At 32.7% G+C, this 18832-nt stretch overlaps 1 protein-coding gene across 1 annotated transcript in view; it reads right to left on the bottom strand.

Moving 5' to 3' along the window:
• The window catches only part of LOC105324846 (stalled ribosome sensor GCN1), a 173096-nt gene that overhangs the window by 94596 nt on the left and 59668 nt on the right, over positions 1 to 18832 (bottom strand). The window contains exons 15-18 of the mRNA XM_034481722.2: positions 17070 to 17162; positions 16883 to 16958; positions 6056 to 6215; positions 3721 to 3904 (exon numbers count right to left, since the gene is read on the bottom strand). Of these exons, the coding sequence (XP_034337613.2) occupies positions 3721 to 3904; positions 6056 to 6215; positions 16883 to 16958; positions 17070 to 17162 (513 nt within the window). The remainder of the gene's footprint in view (positions 1 to 3720; positions 3905 to 6055; positions 6216 to 16882; positions 16959 to 17069; positions 17163 to 18832) is intronic.

Here is an 18832-nt window from a genome sequence, read left to right as displayed (position 1 = left end):
TTAAAATAAGAACATGTGTCCAGGAGCTGCCATTTTTTTAAAAAATATCTAAGTAATTTTGGTTGAATTGGTGATGGTCTTATCATAACATATTTTATCCATGGGCACTGAAAATTTGTGTTGATATATTGTACATGCATATATAAAAACGAAGGTTTTTTTTTATAAATACAAGTACATACTGTACATATACATTAAGACCAAAAAAATTAAGGGAGTTTTCACTTCCTCCTTGCAGAAAAATAGGAAGAAGTGTGAGAAATAATTTATTTGATTAAATTAACAATGCTATTCACAAATTCAAAATTTAAAATATTGTTACTGAAAATAAATTGGATTAGAAGCATGTCCATACATGTCAGTAAAAAATCAAACAAGTTTTTTTATTTAAAAAAGACTAACTAACATTTAAAATTTTATTTATTTATGCAACTATACCTTTAATAAAGGAAATGTTTCGTTATTTTGTTAGCTTAATGACAAATAAAATCATTCTCTTTCCTTCAGTCATAAGACTCCTGTGTTCAGTGTGTTTAGGGTTATTAGTCCAACCCTATGACCCACTTACAACCGTTATGTAGAGGATCTATTTCCAAACGGTTAAATTATGATTATTTTAGAATTTATTTTGCAAAAATGTTTTTTTTAAAAAAGTAACTTATCATTTTCTTGGCGATGAGGTTTTTTTTTTAATTTACGGAATTGTGATAGAAAAAGACTTCAACTTCTCTTTATTGAGGAAATTCTGGCTAAGTTGCCGATCACAAAACTTAATAGGGTCGTAAATTGTAGGGTTGGACGAAAGCAAACAGGAGTAGGCCCTATGGTGGTTTTTTGTGACTTCTAGTGCCTGTGACTTGATCGGAAAGAACTTGGTCTTTTTAATCAATGCATGAACAACAATAATTCAGACTACACATACGCAATTGCATCAACATTTATTTTTACCAGAAAGAAAATTTCGGGTCGGAGGAAAAAATGAAATTAATAGCTAGTTTAGGTCCTTCTATTTTTATTTGAATTTTTAAAAAATAGGGTCGGCGGGTTTGTAAATCGAAATTTCAAAAAATGCTGGCCTTATTAATGTATTGTACCAACATGGTATAAAGATAGTTGGAGATTTCTTATCTGCAAATGGAGCTTTTTTGACATACCATAATTTTTTACATACGTTTAACTTGCCTGATGTATATGTCATGCAATACAACAGTATTATTAGCGCTATTTCAAAGTTTTTAAAATCAGTCTTTGTTGAAAGAGTAAATATTGAAAAAAATTGTACTCCTTTTTTACCAATGTATTTTGAAGTGATTTTATTGAATGAAAAATGTACCAAGGCAATTTATAAAATTTTGAACTATACTGAAGTGGTTCCAACTGCAATATCAAGATGGAATAATGAATTACCACTTGAACAAAATTTGTGCATACAAGACTGTTTCAAAATATGTTTTATGACAACAAATGATACATCTGTTCAATGGCTACAATACAGAGTTATACACAGAATTCTTCCTGTTAACTATTATTTAAAAAAAATCAAGATCATTGCAAATGACTGTTGTACTTTTTGTAAAGAAGAAATAGAAACAATACAACATGTATTCTTTAGTTGTACTAATGTTTTACCCTTGTGGAATGATCTTAGTATGTCTATACATAGAAAAACAACAAAGAGGGTTGGATTCAATGTTATCAATATATTATTTGGAGAAAATTCTCTAAGTGTTGACAATAAACCTGTGAATTTCATAATTTTATATACAAAACAATTCATATTTATATGTCTGAAGCAGAATAAGATTCCAAACTATGTTGATCTATTATATTATTTGAGTTTTAAATACAAGATAGAGAAATATGCATCAGTTCAAAAATTTCAACTTAGGAAATTTGAAAAATGCTGGTCACAGTGGGAAGATTTCTTTTGTTCATAATTGTATACCTATATTATACAGAAGTGGAATTTGCTACGAATATTATTATTTCATTTATTTATGTATTTTTTTTTTTAGCCAATTAATATACAACCTCTGGTTCATTTACTTTTGATTTTTGAATGAGTGTATGAATGAAAGTGGTATGAAAGAATGATTATAATATTTAAAAAAGAAGTTGACATCAGTTTAACAGTAATTAAAAAAAACTAGAACTGTCCTAATGGGACTAATACCCCCGCAAGGCTAATTTCAAATGGGACAAATAATTGAATTGAATAATAAAGGTTTGGAACACATACAAAAAAATTTTTCTAGAATTGTAAAAAAAAATTAAAAAAATAGTTAACAAAGAAAAATTAAAATCAAAATTGTCAGAATATGTAATTACATATCTATAACAGTAATACATTTACAAATGTATGTATCTGATGATATATATTTTTTAAATTTAATTGATTTAAAGAGAAACCAACAAAACGACAATAACCCCTCCCTTTGCAGTAAATGGAAATACCGGTAGCAAGCAATGCTCTTCTGTTGATAAAACTTTCAATATCTTTCTAATAAGAGTCTTGACAGATGCAAATAGTTGTTTCAAATTTTCCTCACTTTCTCCTTTGGCACAATGGAAATCCATATCAGAAAATTGATCCCATAGGACTATGATTTTCTTTGATGAGCTTGTTAAATTAAATAGACTCCCAAAACATTACCATAATTACCATACTATGTAAAAATATGTAAAAAAAAGAAAATTTAATATTACAAACAATTTTAAAATTGCCAAAACACTACAATCATATCAGTAATTTTGAATTTCATTTAAATTAATGCCCAATAGGGTCACTTCATCAATTTACTTGACTAATAAATTTAAACAACCTCTAAAAATAGTTTAACTTCTTTATTAATAATGATACTATTTATTTCCTTATAATGATAGAACTTTTGGTTTACATATAGCCCCAAAACCATCACCCATTTTGCAGATTATCAATTTCCCCTAAACACATGCTCCATCTGAACCATGGCTCAGATAATGGCTCCCTTGGGACAAATGAATTCAGCCACACTTGTCTTTGATGTTCTTATTAGCTCCTAAGAATTTATCATTGACAAACAAAAACTTTGCATTGTCAGTTGATAGAATACTTATAAAAAATAATTTTTTTTATTAATTAATACATAAAGACAAAAACCTCAATCTGGATGTATTTATATAAATATATTTTTGAGTGTTTTAATACTATTAATTAATTAATAAAATCTGTAAGGATTACCTCCCTTACTTTTCAACATTAGTGTACAATATATAGAATAAGGAAAATGAAAACTAGCTGTCATAAAATCATTAAATCTTGTCTGATCTTAAAAATAATTGCAGGTGAACATCTTCAGATGGTGTTCAACATATGTACAAATTTTCAAAGTGTTCCATGCAGTAATAAAAAATTCTATAGGGGGGACAAAGTTGCGTCTACAGACAGACGGACAGACAGACGGACGGACAGGGTGAAACCAATATACCCCCCTAAACTTCGTTTGCGGGGGTATAAAAAACTTGTTCATAAGGCAATGAGTATTAAAACAGTTCCTAAGGTATTGAAAGGACAATATGTCCATGGTAGTCTGACCTTGACCTTGTGACATTCAATCAAAGGGGTCCTCTACTCCTTAGGGGTACCAGTTTATCAAATTTAATCTCTGTCAACCTATTAGGATTTCTCAAAATGAGAGTCAGTATTTGCTACACCTCATCTAGTGATCTCAAATGCTTTACCTATGGAGGGGTGGTGGGCTGACCTGACTGTTGCCATGGCAATGGTTTCTGCATCTTTGGGGTCCGCTTTGTCTACAGAGGTGATACTCATCAAGCCTCTAGCAAGAATCACTGGAGCAATGTACTTGGTTACTTCTGTGGCAACATTTTCTTTTTCATTGTCAACTATTTCTGGATCAATCAACTGAAACAAGGAAAAAAAATCAAATTAAAATGCACATGATTTTGGGATAGGTGGTTACATTAAAAAATCAAAGTACTGAAGTACTGACGGGAGTTGATTATATCTTAAAATCAACAATATGTTTTTTTGCTTGGCAAGTAGTTTATAATCTCTATTTGAATTACGCACATTTTTATAGTATGGATTCTCGAACTTTTCCGACAAGAATTTCGAGAAAACCTCTTATGAATCATGTTGTGTAATATTTAAAAATAGAATTGATTTCATCAAACTGTGTATTGGTATTCAAAATATTTCAAAGAGTGTATGGATCCAACCAATAATGAACTCTAGTCTCGTTCAACCAGATGCTCAGCTGATTTCGTTAATCTCCGACAAGTAAGAGATACCAGGTCACGTAATAGCTTGATGATGCAACCTCTAAATATAGACTGACTATCTGCTTGTCGGAGTTGTACGGAGACAGCCGATGGTTGAACGAGACTATATAGAACTCTGGCGTAGGAATACTTACGACTGCAAAAATCTTCTAAATTGTTCGTACTATTTAAAATCTGACTATTTCTTAGGTTTTCATAAATAAGTTTCCTTTAAAAATATGCTCTAGCGTACATTACGTGGAATTTATTGATTATTTTCAAGAACTAACTCTTGTCAGCAGTGATGATTTGTGCTTAGGTCCAAAGACTGTTTCAGTTTCGGTTTGCCTGAGTAACTGCATAGGAGAGTTGATTAATATCAACTCCCAAAAATCTTAATGAACAGAACTGGTATTTGTACTTACAATATCATTTCTAAATATTATTGATGTTAAAATTTAACTGTACTAAGATAAAAGAAGGCACAAGTTTTACTGTGTAATTTTCAACAAACCATAATGTCGCGTGTAAAACACACACTTTTTTTCAGCCAAAATTTGATCAAAAGTGGGGGGTGCGTGTTGTACATAGAACTAAAAATTTACCCTATTCTTTCAAGCCACGATTCTTGATACCATGGCAGTAGTGACTGCAGATATAGCGTGTTATGCAAGTTGTATGAGTGTATACTAAATTTACTGCATCAGAAATACCTTATTCTTAGTTTTATTTCCATGTATTGAAATATTTATCCTCTTTCAACACTATTTCTTGCATCAAACAAGTTTAAATATCGCCAGTGTATTCGCCATTACGTAAGCAGCCACCTGTTGACTCGGCGCGTGGTCAATGTTTGTTTAACAATTTCCGGTGTCAGAAGCATGCACCTGTCTTGTGTCGGTCTTCACAGGGTGTTTTCAAGTGCATGAAAATTAGCAATTATTCTGATTTTATTATACTTGATTACTTCCTGTCCAGTTATGTAGTTAAACGTTATTGCTTTACATAGACACTGCTAAAAATACATTGATCATTTGTACGACTTGATAATGACGATATACGACATACATGCATTTCATCACAATGTTTATTTAACAACAATCAAAGAGTTTGACTATCATTAATCAATTAAATCATTTCTTTTGATGTTATTTTGGTTTATATCTGCAAACAATATTATCTTTAAGCACTAAGCTCGGTTGCAATTCTTCTCTACGTATGATGATTTTCAACTTCTCCGCTGATTTTTTTAAGAAACTCTTTACGAAGTGTCAAATGATATTTGATACCGCCCATGTAAATCATGCCGTCCTTTTTAAGTAAAATTGTAAGATCTTTGACTCTAATATCGCTTGGGCCATGTTCCGATCAGGAAGTTACAGTGATTGCGCTTGGGTTATAAAATTATCATTAACGCTAAACATCAAAAGTTATTTGGAAAAATGGCAGCCATTGATTTTCATTGTCTGTGCTATGTTCCGATCACAAAATTAAAGAAATTGCGCATGGATTATAAAATTATCATGAAACATTGATAGTTTGGGGGGAAATGGCGCTGTTGATTTCGCCATTTTTTGGATGCTTATAATACATAGAACTTGTTGGGTTATTTTTCGCCATTTGTTGGTCAACTTTGGGGGGCGTATTATACATGAGTGCATATTATACACGATACTTTATGGTATGTGTTCTGATCTTGTTTATGTAAAGAAATTCTTCTTTAACTGCATTAACTTCGCAAGCATTGCTGAAAATGTTGCATCAAAAGTATGGTAAGACTATTGGAACATACCCTCTGTGTTTCCAGCATTTCTTCATACTCCTTCACCAGACTGAGACAAACAGCTGTTCCGCCGAGCAGGGAAATTAACCGCTTCACCACGTCCTGAGTGGGCTTCCTCACCGCTCGAGATTTGTGTGCTACACAGTACACCAAAGCCTTGTAGTAAGGCCTGAAACAAAAAACTAACTACCTGTATCTGTAAATATAACAAGGGCACCGCAAAGCGAAGCATCCCCACGCGAAATGAAAATTTTGTGCTGGGAAATGCATTATTCAGAAATAAACATGTAGTTGAAGAGACCAAATATTTAACTTGTTCAAAACCATTTGAATTAAAATATTTTGTTTTTTTCCTATCCCCATGCACGCTCTGTGTGTATCCATGGGGGATGGGTGCATATATGTGGTTATACAATTGTTCCCATTACTAGGGAAAACACACCACAAACGTGTTAAACTTTAATGATATAGTTTAATAAATTCTCTTTATCCAGTGACATACATTAAGCATGTAGACAATTAGTGTAGGCAAATTTAAGTTTCATATTGAAAAGGAAACGTAGTTAAGATCTGGCGATTTATAGACTGCTCTATGAGAAAATTTGAGCTAACATGTCGTAATTTTAACCCCAATATTTAAAAAGAGTAACATTTCTTCAGCGATTAACATAAAATGAATTCCCGGTTAATCATGTTGACGATATTTGTCAAAGTCTCTTGAATTATGAACCTGTTCTTCTCTAAGTAATTCGGTAAATATATAGCCCGAAATTCGGTTCAGACGGCTGCTTGTTTCGATTGAATTAGGGTGAACTTAATCTCCTGCTTGCTTCAGTTTTTCACTTTGGACATCCTTCCAACTTCCCATTTCTAAAAAATGTTTGCTCCTTACCTTTACAGGGTTTACATCCAACAAAATATCAAGTTGTTGAATTAAAATGTTTACTTTCACGAACCGGAAGTCGTACATAAAATTTCTTAGTGTTGTTATTTTAACGATATCTTAAAAAATATATTACGGAATTCCTTGAAAATAAATAGGGTTTGTACCTTAATCATGCTTATGAAGTGTACGAAGTTTGATACACATGCATGCGAGGGTTTTCTATAAATTTTGCTAACACACACACATGCACGCACACACACATACAGCAGCGATGCTATATATCCCCCTCGCAACAAGTTGCGTGAGGGGATAATACCAAACATTCAAACACACATTCAGCTATTAACCCTATTAACTCACCGTAACGTTGTTCTGTCACACTACTTTCGCTCTGAGTGATTGATAACTCTTACTCAGAAATTTCGATTGATAACTCGTATACAAAGTTGATTATGACATTGATTTAATGAAATAATAATTTGTAATAGTATTAATGGTTTGGAAAGGCACATGCATTTTTTATTTTTTATTTTACAGAAGTGTACAATCTATGAGAAATATTTTTAGTTTTGAACGAATTTTGTCATAATGTATGCCCCCCTCCTTTACAATGGTGTAATTTTATTTAAGTTTTTGCATAAAAATTTGACAAATTAATATGACATTGCATTTAATTTAAACTTTTACAATGAGGCATATTTGTGCAAAGGTTTAGGAAATTCTATTGGAAGTTTTTTTTTTTATTTATTAGAAAATTGAAATGGAGTGCACACACACACATACAAACACGCACGTTAGCGATGCTATATCCCCTTCCCAACAAGTTGCGCGAGGGAATAATTAGTTTACAAATAAACAATGATTGCAATAAACATGCAAACTATTTTTAAGTACAATATATCTTTGACTTTACAAACAGGGGAAATGTAATAATTCATACCTGTTCATTTTTTTTTATTATCATATATTATTATACCTCTACTTATTTTTCACTGTATAACGGTATTTTGATATATTTTGCTGATTCCCTGAAAATCGCCATAAACAGACTTGATTCCCTGCAAAAAGGTGTGTCAGTTCGGTGAAATGATACACACCTATTCGGAACACTTCGTAATTTCTGTTAACCAAAGAATTCTAAAATATTCTGAATAAAATCATGAATATTCATAACCATATGATTTAATTTCAGTTGCAATGTCCTTTTTCATTGCCTATACTTACAGTATTCATCTTTAGGCCAAAAAAAATTAATCATTAGTTTCTCGGGCCAAAATTTTGAAATGTTGATGGCTTCTTTTTTTCTTTTTTTAAAGACAAAATTTACAGTGACAGTACATATAATTTATGATTAATTTGTGTACTCATCAGCAGATATTCATCAAACTGATACATTGGCAAAGTTTAAATATTTGTTTTAATTTGTTCTTTTTTAGTTTAAACTGTCTCTGTTTCCTTTTCAAAGGTTGAGTTTTTGCAGATGAACAAACATGACAAATGGTTTGTGCCCCTGCTTCATTTTGCAGCCCATCTTTCCCCTCCACAGTAATAACACAAGTCTGAACTGAAAAAGGGGACTTCTTATGGCATATTTCACGAGTTGAATTTGCCATATAAAAATTTATCAAATAAAGCATTCATTTGGGGGCGTTTTCTTATTAATCTCCATTGCCTTGAGAATCAAGGAAAAGTAAATTAGACATCAAAAAATTCTCTAACAATAGAATTGTCCTTTATTCCTGCTACTAGGCAATATCACAGGGGCTTCAATTTCTAAAGATAACAGAGAAATTTCAGTGGTAGTGTTAACAGGGACCAACATTGGGCAAACTTAGTTTAGGAAGACCTCACTTCTGAAATTCTCCTTCACAGAAAAATAGGGAGAAGTTTGAGAAATCAGGAGGACTTCCATTCTTTGACAATGGCATAATGCTAATGATAATACATGTATACACAGATTCAACCTTAATTTAAACTGGATTAGAAGCAAGTCAATTAACCCCTAGGCTGCTACGCGCGACAATTGTCGCGCCGAAATTTCAGGTCCGCCACTGCTACGCACGACTATTGTTGTTTTTCCGAGAGCTAGTTATCTAAGGTTTCCCTAAGCCTCGCTTTGAACAAAAACACGATGGCTATTGTTAGAAATGAAATATGATTGGTCAATTGATGTTTTCGGAAGGTTTCTAGAGTTTTCCAGAGTTTAAAATAAAGGCTATAAAGCGGTAAACTTCCGAGAAATGTTTTGAATTTGTAGCCAAAATGGCCAACGTAGAATGAAGCCACGAGACGAAAGTTTTGATCTTTTTTCACGGTGATAGCTAAGACGAAAATAATTTTGATGGATTTAATCCTGCAGAACATAACTTAGGAGATTTTAATTTATTGATTTATGTGTCTTTAATGGACGCCAAAAAATGAACGAGAATTAGATGCCGATCTCGATGTAGGCTAGTCACATGTTGATCCACCGCCATTAAATATCCCATTCATCAGAGAGGAAAATTAAACGCTAAAATGGAGGATTAGGAACCTTTATCGTTTCTAAATTATTTTTTTAATGATATGTTTATGGAAATTGTTGTTTAATTGATCAACATCTATACCGAGAGAAGTGTGTGGTCCGAGAATGTGAACCAGAACAACATTAACAAAAACATTGATGAAGTGTTTTATGTATTTCTTTATTTTTCAGTTATTTTTACAGATTTTTTGTTTACCCAATGTTCAAAAATTATATGAATAAATATGAATCTCACAATGTATGACTTATTATTGAATTAAGGAACTTTTACAGTCATTTGGGTTCTAAAATATGACAATTGAAGAATGGATCAATAAAAGGCATTCATTTTAATTGATTTTCACATTTGAACGTTCCTAGATTGATAAATACAAGTTAAATGAAGAAAATGAGCACTGCATTGAAATTTTCAACATTTTCTCTTGCATTTAAATATAAGTTTGGTAACTGTAGCATAAATAGTTGCTGAGATATATTATTTTAAAACTCGATGGTCAATTACCATTAATTGTGATTAATTAATTCAGCAGTGGCGGCCATCTTGGCGAAAATTAAAGCAGCAGCCTAAGGGTTAAAAATAAAACAACTCCTAAACTTATCCAATTTTTTTAATTAAATTTATTAGGTGTATTCATACATTTTGTAGATGAATGTTTGTAATTGTGTTGGCTAAATGACAAATAAAACCCGTCTATGTGTTTCAGTGTATTTTGGAGGTATTAGTCCAACCCTTTGACCCAATTACAACCTTAAAGGACATATCGCATGTTTTTCAATTTTCGGAATTTTTAAAATAAAATCATTCTATACTCATTATAAATCAAGTTTATGAACGTTTTCATAAAATATTTTGCCTAATTCGTGAGTTTGAAAGCGATGAAATTCAAATGTCGCGATATGCATATTTTCTCTCTCGATCTACCCGCCATGATGTGTGACGTCATATGCGACCTCGAGCGAGAAGGTGCTGTTAGCCATCTTAGTAATTGGATTAGATTAAAACGACAATTAAACTAATTATCACCATTAAATTGTCGATAACGGGACATGATGGTGTTCTGTGCCTCCTGCGGGTGATGTAGCCACCGAAAATGGGGATTTGAACTGTTGTTTGTTTAAGTTTCCCTTACGAAAGTATGCGGAAATCTTGTGACAAATAGGGGTCTATCTGTCGACGAGAGGATTTATTAATAAACATTCAATTCATATATTATTAATTATATGGTACATTTTTGTAATTATAGTTTCATAAATAAATCTTATTCATTTCTCAAAAAGAAAAAAATAGAAGTTTATGCACAGGGGCCTGTGTACAAAACGCAAGTTCATCTGAGAAAAATAACGAGAGGGGACGCCATTTTGGATACCGCCTCGCTTCATTAGCCGTTTTCTTTTTCTTATTGTTAAACTATACGTTCATGCATGCATCGGTTTTTAGTTATACATGATTTCTTCATTCATACATGTAGCTCACCTCTGCAGAAATCATAATTTTAGGACGGGAGGTTAGATTTCTATGAGTTTTATTTTTTGTGGGAGAAGTCATGGATCGAGTTGTCGATATTGATTGTTTACGCGAGAAATAGACAAAGTTTGTTGATATACATTTATACGTACATGGATAAAAAAATACGGAGATGGGATCTTACAGAAATAAACAATAATTAAGGAAAACGTTCTTGCTTGCTTTTATAATCCAGTGTAATATAGAGTAAACAACCTTAGAAAGTTGTGATCAGTTACTGCCGAAGAAACAAACTCCTTGTGCACCACAGTTTTACAATAATGAACATTCTGAGTCATTAGGAACGCCAAAAACCAAGACTGTTGTAGACTTTGATAAATAAACACCTTTAACAGATTTATTTGAGCTACAATCCTTACTAAGTTGTGTTTACAATGTTTACACGTCGATAAATCTGATCGTTATTGCCGACTTCATCGTCGCTTCTTCGGCTATATCATCGTATTTTATCAGTACTGGTGGCTCAAACATGTACGACTGAATAATAAGATTCTTTTAATTTAGTCAGCATGTAAAAAAAATAACTAACACAGTGAATGAATGTCAAAATTTAAAGAAGATAATGCTAATCCTACAATTTGTTTACAATCAGCTGTTCGAAGAAGGTCGCATGTGACGTCACTGTACCACGTGACACGCTATCTAATTAAGGAGTTTTTAAACGATCGGGGCTATAATTTAAATTGATATTATGGCTAATTACCGCTTTTATGCCGTTAACAAACTATAAGGAGTAATTATTAGATACACAAGGAAGCCAAAAAATGTAAAATGTCGTATACTTTAGAAACATGCGATATGTCCTTTAATATAGGCCAAGTTGGATTTGTTTAATTTTAAACATAACTGTAAACAAACGGTTTTATGATTATTTTAGCATTAACTTGGCAGAGTTTTTAACTAATTATAGGTTACCAACTAATTATGATATCAGCACCTAAAGTTGTAAACATCGGTTGGAATTTTCAGTGCACAGTATGTGGTTGCATCAACCGTATTTATAACCTCTAACGATAAGACAGTCGCTAGTTATTAATCACAATAGAGGTTAACTTAATGATAAAATAATGATAAAAAAGTTTGATGCTGCGATAATTTTACTGATGCGGTGGTGCCTGAGAAACAAATCATTAATTTTTTTTGGCCTTAGAGCATTCTATATTTAGAGGTCGCATCATTAAGCTATCACTGAGTTGATGTGAGGATCATGTGACCTGGTGTACACATTGTCTTTTTCATATAACATAACTTGGCTACGTCACAATATGACGCACGTGCAATTTAATTTTATTTATTTTGACCTTATAACTTGTAGAATACACGAAGAATTATATGAATTTAAACTTTTCCTGATTGTTTTTTTTTTAATCCGTATAATAAACAAGAGGCCCATGGGGCCACATCACCCACCTGAGCAATAATGACTTCATATGGGCGTTCAAAGGATATTGTGCCATATGGCCCCTCTGTAGAATACTGAGGCCCATGGGCCACATCGCTCACCTGAGGAACAAAAGGTATCATAAAATCAGCTTAATTGAGCCATAATACAAACTATCTTGACAATGTACAGTCGCACCTGTTTTAAGCGGCCACCTGTGGGACAATGACAAACTGGCCGCTAAAGACAGGTGGCCTCTTATTCCAGGTTTCAAATTAATAAAAAAAAAAAACACCGAGTATTTTCATTTTGGCTCTATTGCACAGATTTATTAATAGGATATGTAATTGCGGCGTACACGGAGATGGTGCATGCACAGCTCGGATTGATGAATAAAAAGTTTAAATTAATTTTAAATGACCGTTTTAATTCCATGTATCTATCAAAGGATTAAGAGCAAAATATTTTCTACTAAATACGCCCAAATAATAATTTTCAAGTGATTAAATGCGGTAAACAAAGATGTAGCGTTTCCGTACACAGAGTATATGCTGAACGATAGCCAATGTTTTACCTCTTTAAAAAGTATCAAAATTGCATTGGGATATATAATAAACACCCTTTTATTCTATCAAAGAAATTTTATAGAAAAAAAGTGCGTATTACCGGCTGTACATGCTGTTTAGCGCAAGACTGGCCATTTAATAACTTTGTAATGAAGTATATAAGTACGTGTAGATATATAAACAACACTAAACAGGTGTTATGATAATCAATTATCTCATTAAATCTCAGCAGTCTTCAAATTACCCACTCAATTATTTGTCATTAACTCATTATCAGCTTTCGAAGTTTGGCTACTTTCGATACGGGGTCACATGTCAGAGTTTAAAGTCATGTGACAAAACAGACAAAATGGCCGTTGAAAACAGGCATGTTGAAACCACGGGACCTAAAAACAGTGGCCGCTGTCCGCGTTAGACAGGTGGCCGCTTAAATCAGTTAAAATATAGTGAAAAACTAAACGGGCGGGATTGAAACTGGCCGCTCATGGCGAGTGGCCGCTGATTAAAGGTGGCCGTAACAGCAGGTGCGACTGTAGTATAATACATGTAGATCCTGTATAAATAAAAATCTGTTTTATACCCCTGAATATTCTTATGTTTCTTATCATTTGTCCCTTTTCCAACAGGATGACTTTATAGTAATATCACATGTTGAACATTGCAGTTCTCAAAAAGATCCTAAACAATTGTTTATAGGATATTACTAGGGTATAAACCTATGTAAAACTCTGAACCCTTTGAATCTAAACTACCTGAGGATGCATCCACACAAGTTTCAACTTTTCTGGCTGATTAGATTCTGAGAAGATTTTTAAAGATTTAATCTATATATTCCTACGTATAATTTTGACCTCTCAATTGTGGCCCTATCCTACCCCGGGGGTCATCACTTTCACAACTTTGAATGTACACTACCTGAGGATGCTTCCACACAAGTTTCAGCTTTCCTAACCAAATGGTTCTTGAGAAGAAGATTTTTAAAGAGTTACTCTATATAATCCTATGTAAAATTTTGAACCCGTTATTTTTTGTGTGATAGTTGATTTTGGGCTGAAATGTTCTCTGCAATCGGCTAGGGTGTGTGGGAATGAAAACAATATTAACAAATCATACGAAGAATGTGAATCTGCATAAATATTTATTTAACTTGAATGTACTATAATTTGTTTTTAATGTATCATTTTCTTACACAGAAAGAAATGTTATTATGATAGATTTACTTAAACAAGAGTTGGGTTTTTATAATTGAACCCGCTATTTTTTCATGTAATTTGATCTCGGGCTGAAATATTCGCGGCGATCGGCTAGGGTGTTCGGTATTGAAAACAATGTTAACAATACAGAAAATTTATTGATTATTTATGCTCATTATTTTAGTGAAAAAAAATTAACTTGTCATTTTTATACATTCTATAAATAATTCAACAATTGTTACTAAAAAGAAATCCCGCTTAAATCTTTATTCGTACGTGTTCTTGGTCAAACTCTGCCATTATCAGTTTATTTGTGAAGATCGTTTAAAGCGATTATACGTTTATCATGAACATCGTTTATCCTTTCCTTTCGTTTATCAATCCTATCCTATCATGCATGTATACTTTTCTATCGTGCGTTAATCCTGTTCTATAGTGTGTGTATACTGTTCTATCGTGCGTTAATGCTATTCTATCATGCATGAATCCAATCCTATCGTTTATCTTGTAAAAAATAACTTTGCGGGTACTGTGTTTGTGTGTGTCTATATATATATCGTCAGCAATATTAAACTCTGTTTAAACTGAATAAACTGGAGAAAATGATGGGCATCTCAACAAAACACATTGCATTAATCAACCATTATGCAAAATGTCATACCGAATTTCCAATATATTGAATTGTATTTTTTAAAAAGTATTTTGTTAATACATCAGATTTTGCTTATTTTGCACAGGTAAACAGTCAACAGTCTGATTTACCAAAGTCTATGTTTGATTTGCTACGTAAAAATTTACATAAGTGAAAAGCTGTCAATGTGACAGCAAACCGGGTTTTCTTTTATGTAAACTGTATCCATAATCCATGTCAACCCGTATCCAGTGAAATGGAGTACCCTACATGTTTATGCAAAATTTTGCCAAAAAATGACTAAGTTCAAAAGCTAGTATTTTTTTCATAAATAATCGGAAATCAAAATCCTAGCAATATGCACACCTCTGATATATGTACAATTGATCTGCAAAAGAACAACTTCCTATCTTGAGAACTGTAGGAGGAGTTATCCGTACAATGAGGGTACCCTATATGCAACATTTTGCCAAAAAATGACTAAGTTCAAAAGCTGGTATTTTTTCGATAAATTATCAGAAATCAAAATCCTAGCAATATGCATACCTCTGATATATGTACAATTGATCTGCAAAAGAACAACTTCTTATCTTGAGAACGGTAGGAGGAGTTATCCGTACAATGAGGGTACCCTATATGCAACATTTTGCCAAAAAATGACTAAGTTCAAAAGCTGGTATTTTTTCGATAAATTATCAGAAATCAAAATCCTAGCAATATGCACACCTCTGATATATGTACAATTGATCTGCAAAAGAACAACTTCCTATCTTGAGAACGGTAGGAGGAGTTATCCGTACAATGAGGGTACCCTATATGCAACATTTTGTTAAAAAATGACGAAGTTCAAAAGCTGGGTTTTTTTCGATAAATTATCGGAAATCAAAATCCTAGCAATATGCACACCTCTGATATATGTACAATTGATCTGCAAAAGAACAACTTCCTATCTTGAGAACTGTAGGAGGAGTTATCCGTACAATGAGGGTAACCTATATGCAACATTTTGCCGAAAAATGACTAAGTTCAAAAGCTGGTATTTTTTCGATAAATTATCGGAAATCAAAATCCTAGCAATATGCACACCTCTGATATATGTACAATTGATCTGCAAAAGAACAACTTCCTATCTTGAAAACTGTAGGAGGAGTTATCTGTACAATGAGGGTACCCTTTTGGCAGCCGCCCACCCACCCGCCCGCCATTTTCACCATTTTAATAACCGGATTTTTCCGTTGGAAAACCCGGTTAAAAATACATTATAGGTGATAGTTCTCCAGATTACAATGCATAAATAATGAAAATAAAACGAAAAACAAAACAGGCTAAAACCACCGTCAGCTGTGAAAACTGTCAACACATTGAAATATTTAACCTCAGAACCTTTACAAAATCGGCACCAATGTATCTTACATGTTTCAAAGATCCCCTTTCCACGCGATCGCGAACTGTTGCACAATAAACAAATTCATCTTTGTCGGATCGACCCGTTCATCGTACGTCCAACATGGCTGCTTTAAACAAAGAACCTTGTTTTAGAAGTATAAAATACCAAACCCGAAGTTATAAACAGATTGAAACATGCATTTCCTATATCATTATTTTCGTAATAACTGAAATTTGAAACAGAAGTAGCCCATAATTTTTGCAATTTATATTTTTATTTCCATAAGGATTATTTATGCTAAATTACAATGAATTTGACTCAGTAGTTCTTAAGTTGAAATTGGCCACGGGGTTTTAGAGAAGAAGTTCAAAATGTAAAAAGTTTACAGATGGACGGATGACAGTCGGACGACAGACAAAATGTAATCAGAATAGCTCACTTGAGCTGAAAGCCTCGGGAAATAGACTTGCTCTCAGAGGACTGGAATCTTGCTGACTCCCTCAATGGTATACTTTAATTGTAATCTACCTCCATTCTTTAATTCGATTATGTACATGTTACTTGAAAATTACAGCTGAATAGAATGGAAATATAATAATGCTTTATAAACTTTCAAAATACATGTATATTAAATTTTTTGGGATTACTAGGCAGGCAAGGAATAAGTCATTTAGAACAAACATTGGCCACTATACCTATGATTAAAAAATATTCTAGGACTTAAATTTCACAATAAGACTAACTTTGAAATTTTTTCAGTCATTTTCTGAGGAAATTCCAAAATCATTTTCTCAGCCAGAAACACAACACTGCCAAGAACTGGAAAGAAATAATTTATTGTTAACTTTAATTTAAACAATTTTCAAAATTCTTCAAACAAACAATCAAGAGATCTCATAAATGTAAATACACTGCACATGTACAACTAACCTTCATCGCTGACAGATGACAAAAACTTCTCCTGCAGGAAGAACTGCTTGTTGTTCTCCATAGTGAATGACCAAAACAGCCCCATCTTGGATTCTACAGTCAGGAGAAAAGTAATATTTTTTCATAGCTTGTATAAACCAAATATGAGGATGTTGCAACGTAAAAAAAAAAAATCATGAAAAGACACTTTTGAAAACACATTGGAGTCTGTGCTTTAATATGTTTCTTCACAATACAAAGATAACAAATCCTAGTATACCATATTTTGCCAAATTTAATACTTTTTTCTAGAATATTTTTTTGTGAGAAATGGCTGTGTATTACACACTACAATTGGTTTTGCCACATTTGCTTTCAGATGAAGCATGGGCTATACTGCATATTACCCAGAGACATAGCCTTTATCTAGAGAGATTGTTATTCTGTTTGTTTAATGCTATATTTACATTTAAATCTGAAGAAATTATTGTTCAAGTGTATATTTGGCAAAAAAATTGTTCATTTTATGATCATAGATAAATTACATGTATTTTTTTTATTGTTTTGCATATGGACATCCACTTGAGGCAACGAAATTATCAAAACATCAAAATATCTTATTCTGCATACCTGTTGTCTGCTATTGAAACTGAGTAATCAAGCAATTTAAAGATTTACCTCAATGCATAAAGTCTAAATTTACTTTTAAAACATGCATCACTAATAGCATTATTCATTATTACTAAGGGGACAAGATTCATGGTCTAGGATGAGGCAAACCCCACACAAATATATAATGAATGATTATTTTTCTCGCATTATTTAACAAGAGGCCCAATGGGCCACATCGCTCACCTGAGCAACCTGGCTTTATATGGGCGTTCAAAGGACATTGTGCCATATGTTCCTTTGGTAGATTCACCAAAAATAAATACAGTAAAACTCGGTTATAGCGAAGTCCCGGGAACCAATGGATTTACTTAGTTACATCCGTAATTTGCTATACTCATATAACAAATTCATAATAATAACTATAGTGAATTCATTATATAGGGTGAGTTAACCATGTATCGGACACATACCTTGGATCGGACAACTTTGGTTATAAATATACAAATAATTGTGCATGCGCTCATGTATCAGCATCATTGTCATTGTAATGATTATTGCTGAACAAGTTCTTACAGCTGGTGAAGGACCCGAACAGTGGGAACAATGGATGATACTCAGTTATCACATTTGTGATATGTCAATCGTCTTGCAGTCCAGTGGCACTGAGCAATCTGGTCTTAATATGATGCATAAAATAAATAATTATTATGAATTTATTCAATAGTTGTTTGTATTTGGTTTAAAAAAAATCCAGTTCTGTATATTTTACTGAAAAGAAAACGTTGATTAAGCATGTGCGTAAGGTTAGCACTAAATAAATGTGTTAATAATAACAACCCCTAAGACTAATTTAAAAACCCGCTGGTCAACCTGGAAAACTCTGAACTCTTGAAAACTCGAACTCTTGAAACTTCGAAGTTTTTCATCAGTCCAATGGACTTCAAGCTATTGAGAGTTACCTGAATTTTATCTTTATGAAATACCATTTTTACCGAAAGTAAGATCATATGCAATATAAATAACTAAATTTTCAGTTCGAAATACATGAGAGCATAAAAGTACATTTTCTCCCTCCATTACTTACTAGTTATTGTATTTTATTTTAAAAAATCCTACATGTGAAAGAAGAAAAGTGTACCTCAATGCACCAGTATGAATGCGCTTAATTCCTC

Source organism: Magallana gigas, chromosome 3 (assembly GCF_963853765.1).
Source record: "Magallana gigas chromosome 3, xbMagGiga1.1, whole genome shotgun sequence".
Taxonomy (NCBI): Eukaryota; Metazoa; Mollusca; class Bivalvia; order Ostreida; family Ostreidae; genus Magallana; species Magallana gigas.
The sequence above is the reverse complement of the archived record's forward strand: the minus strand, read 5'-3'. Positions and strand labels throughout refer to the sequence as shown.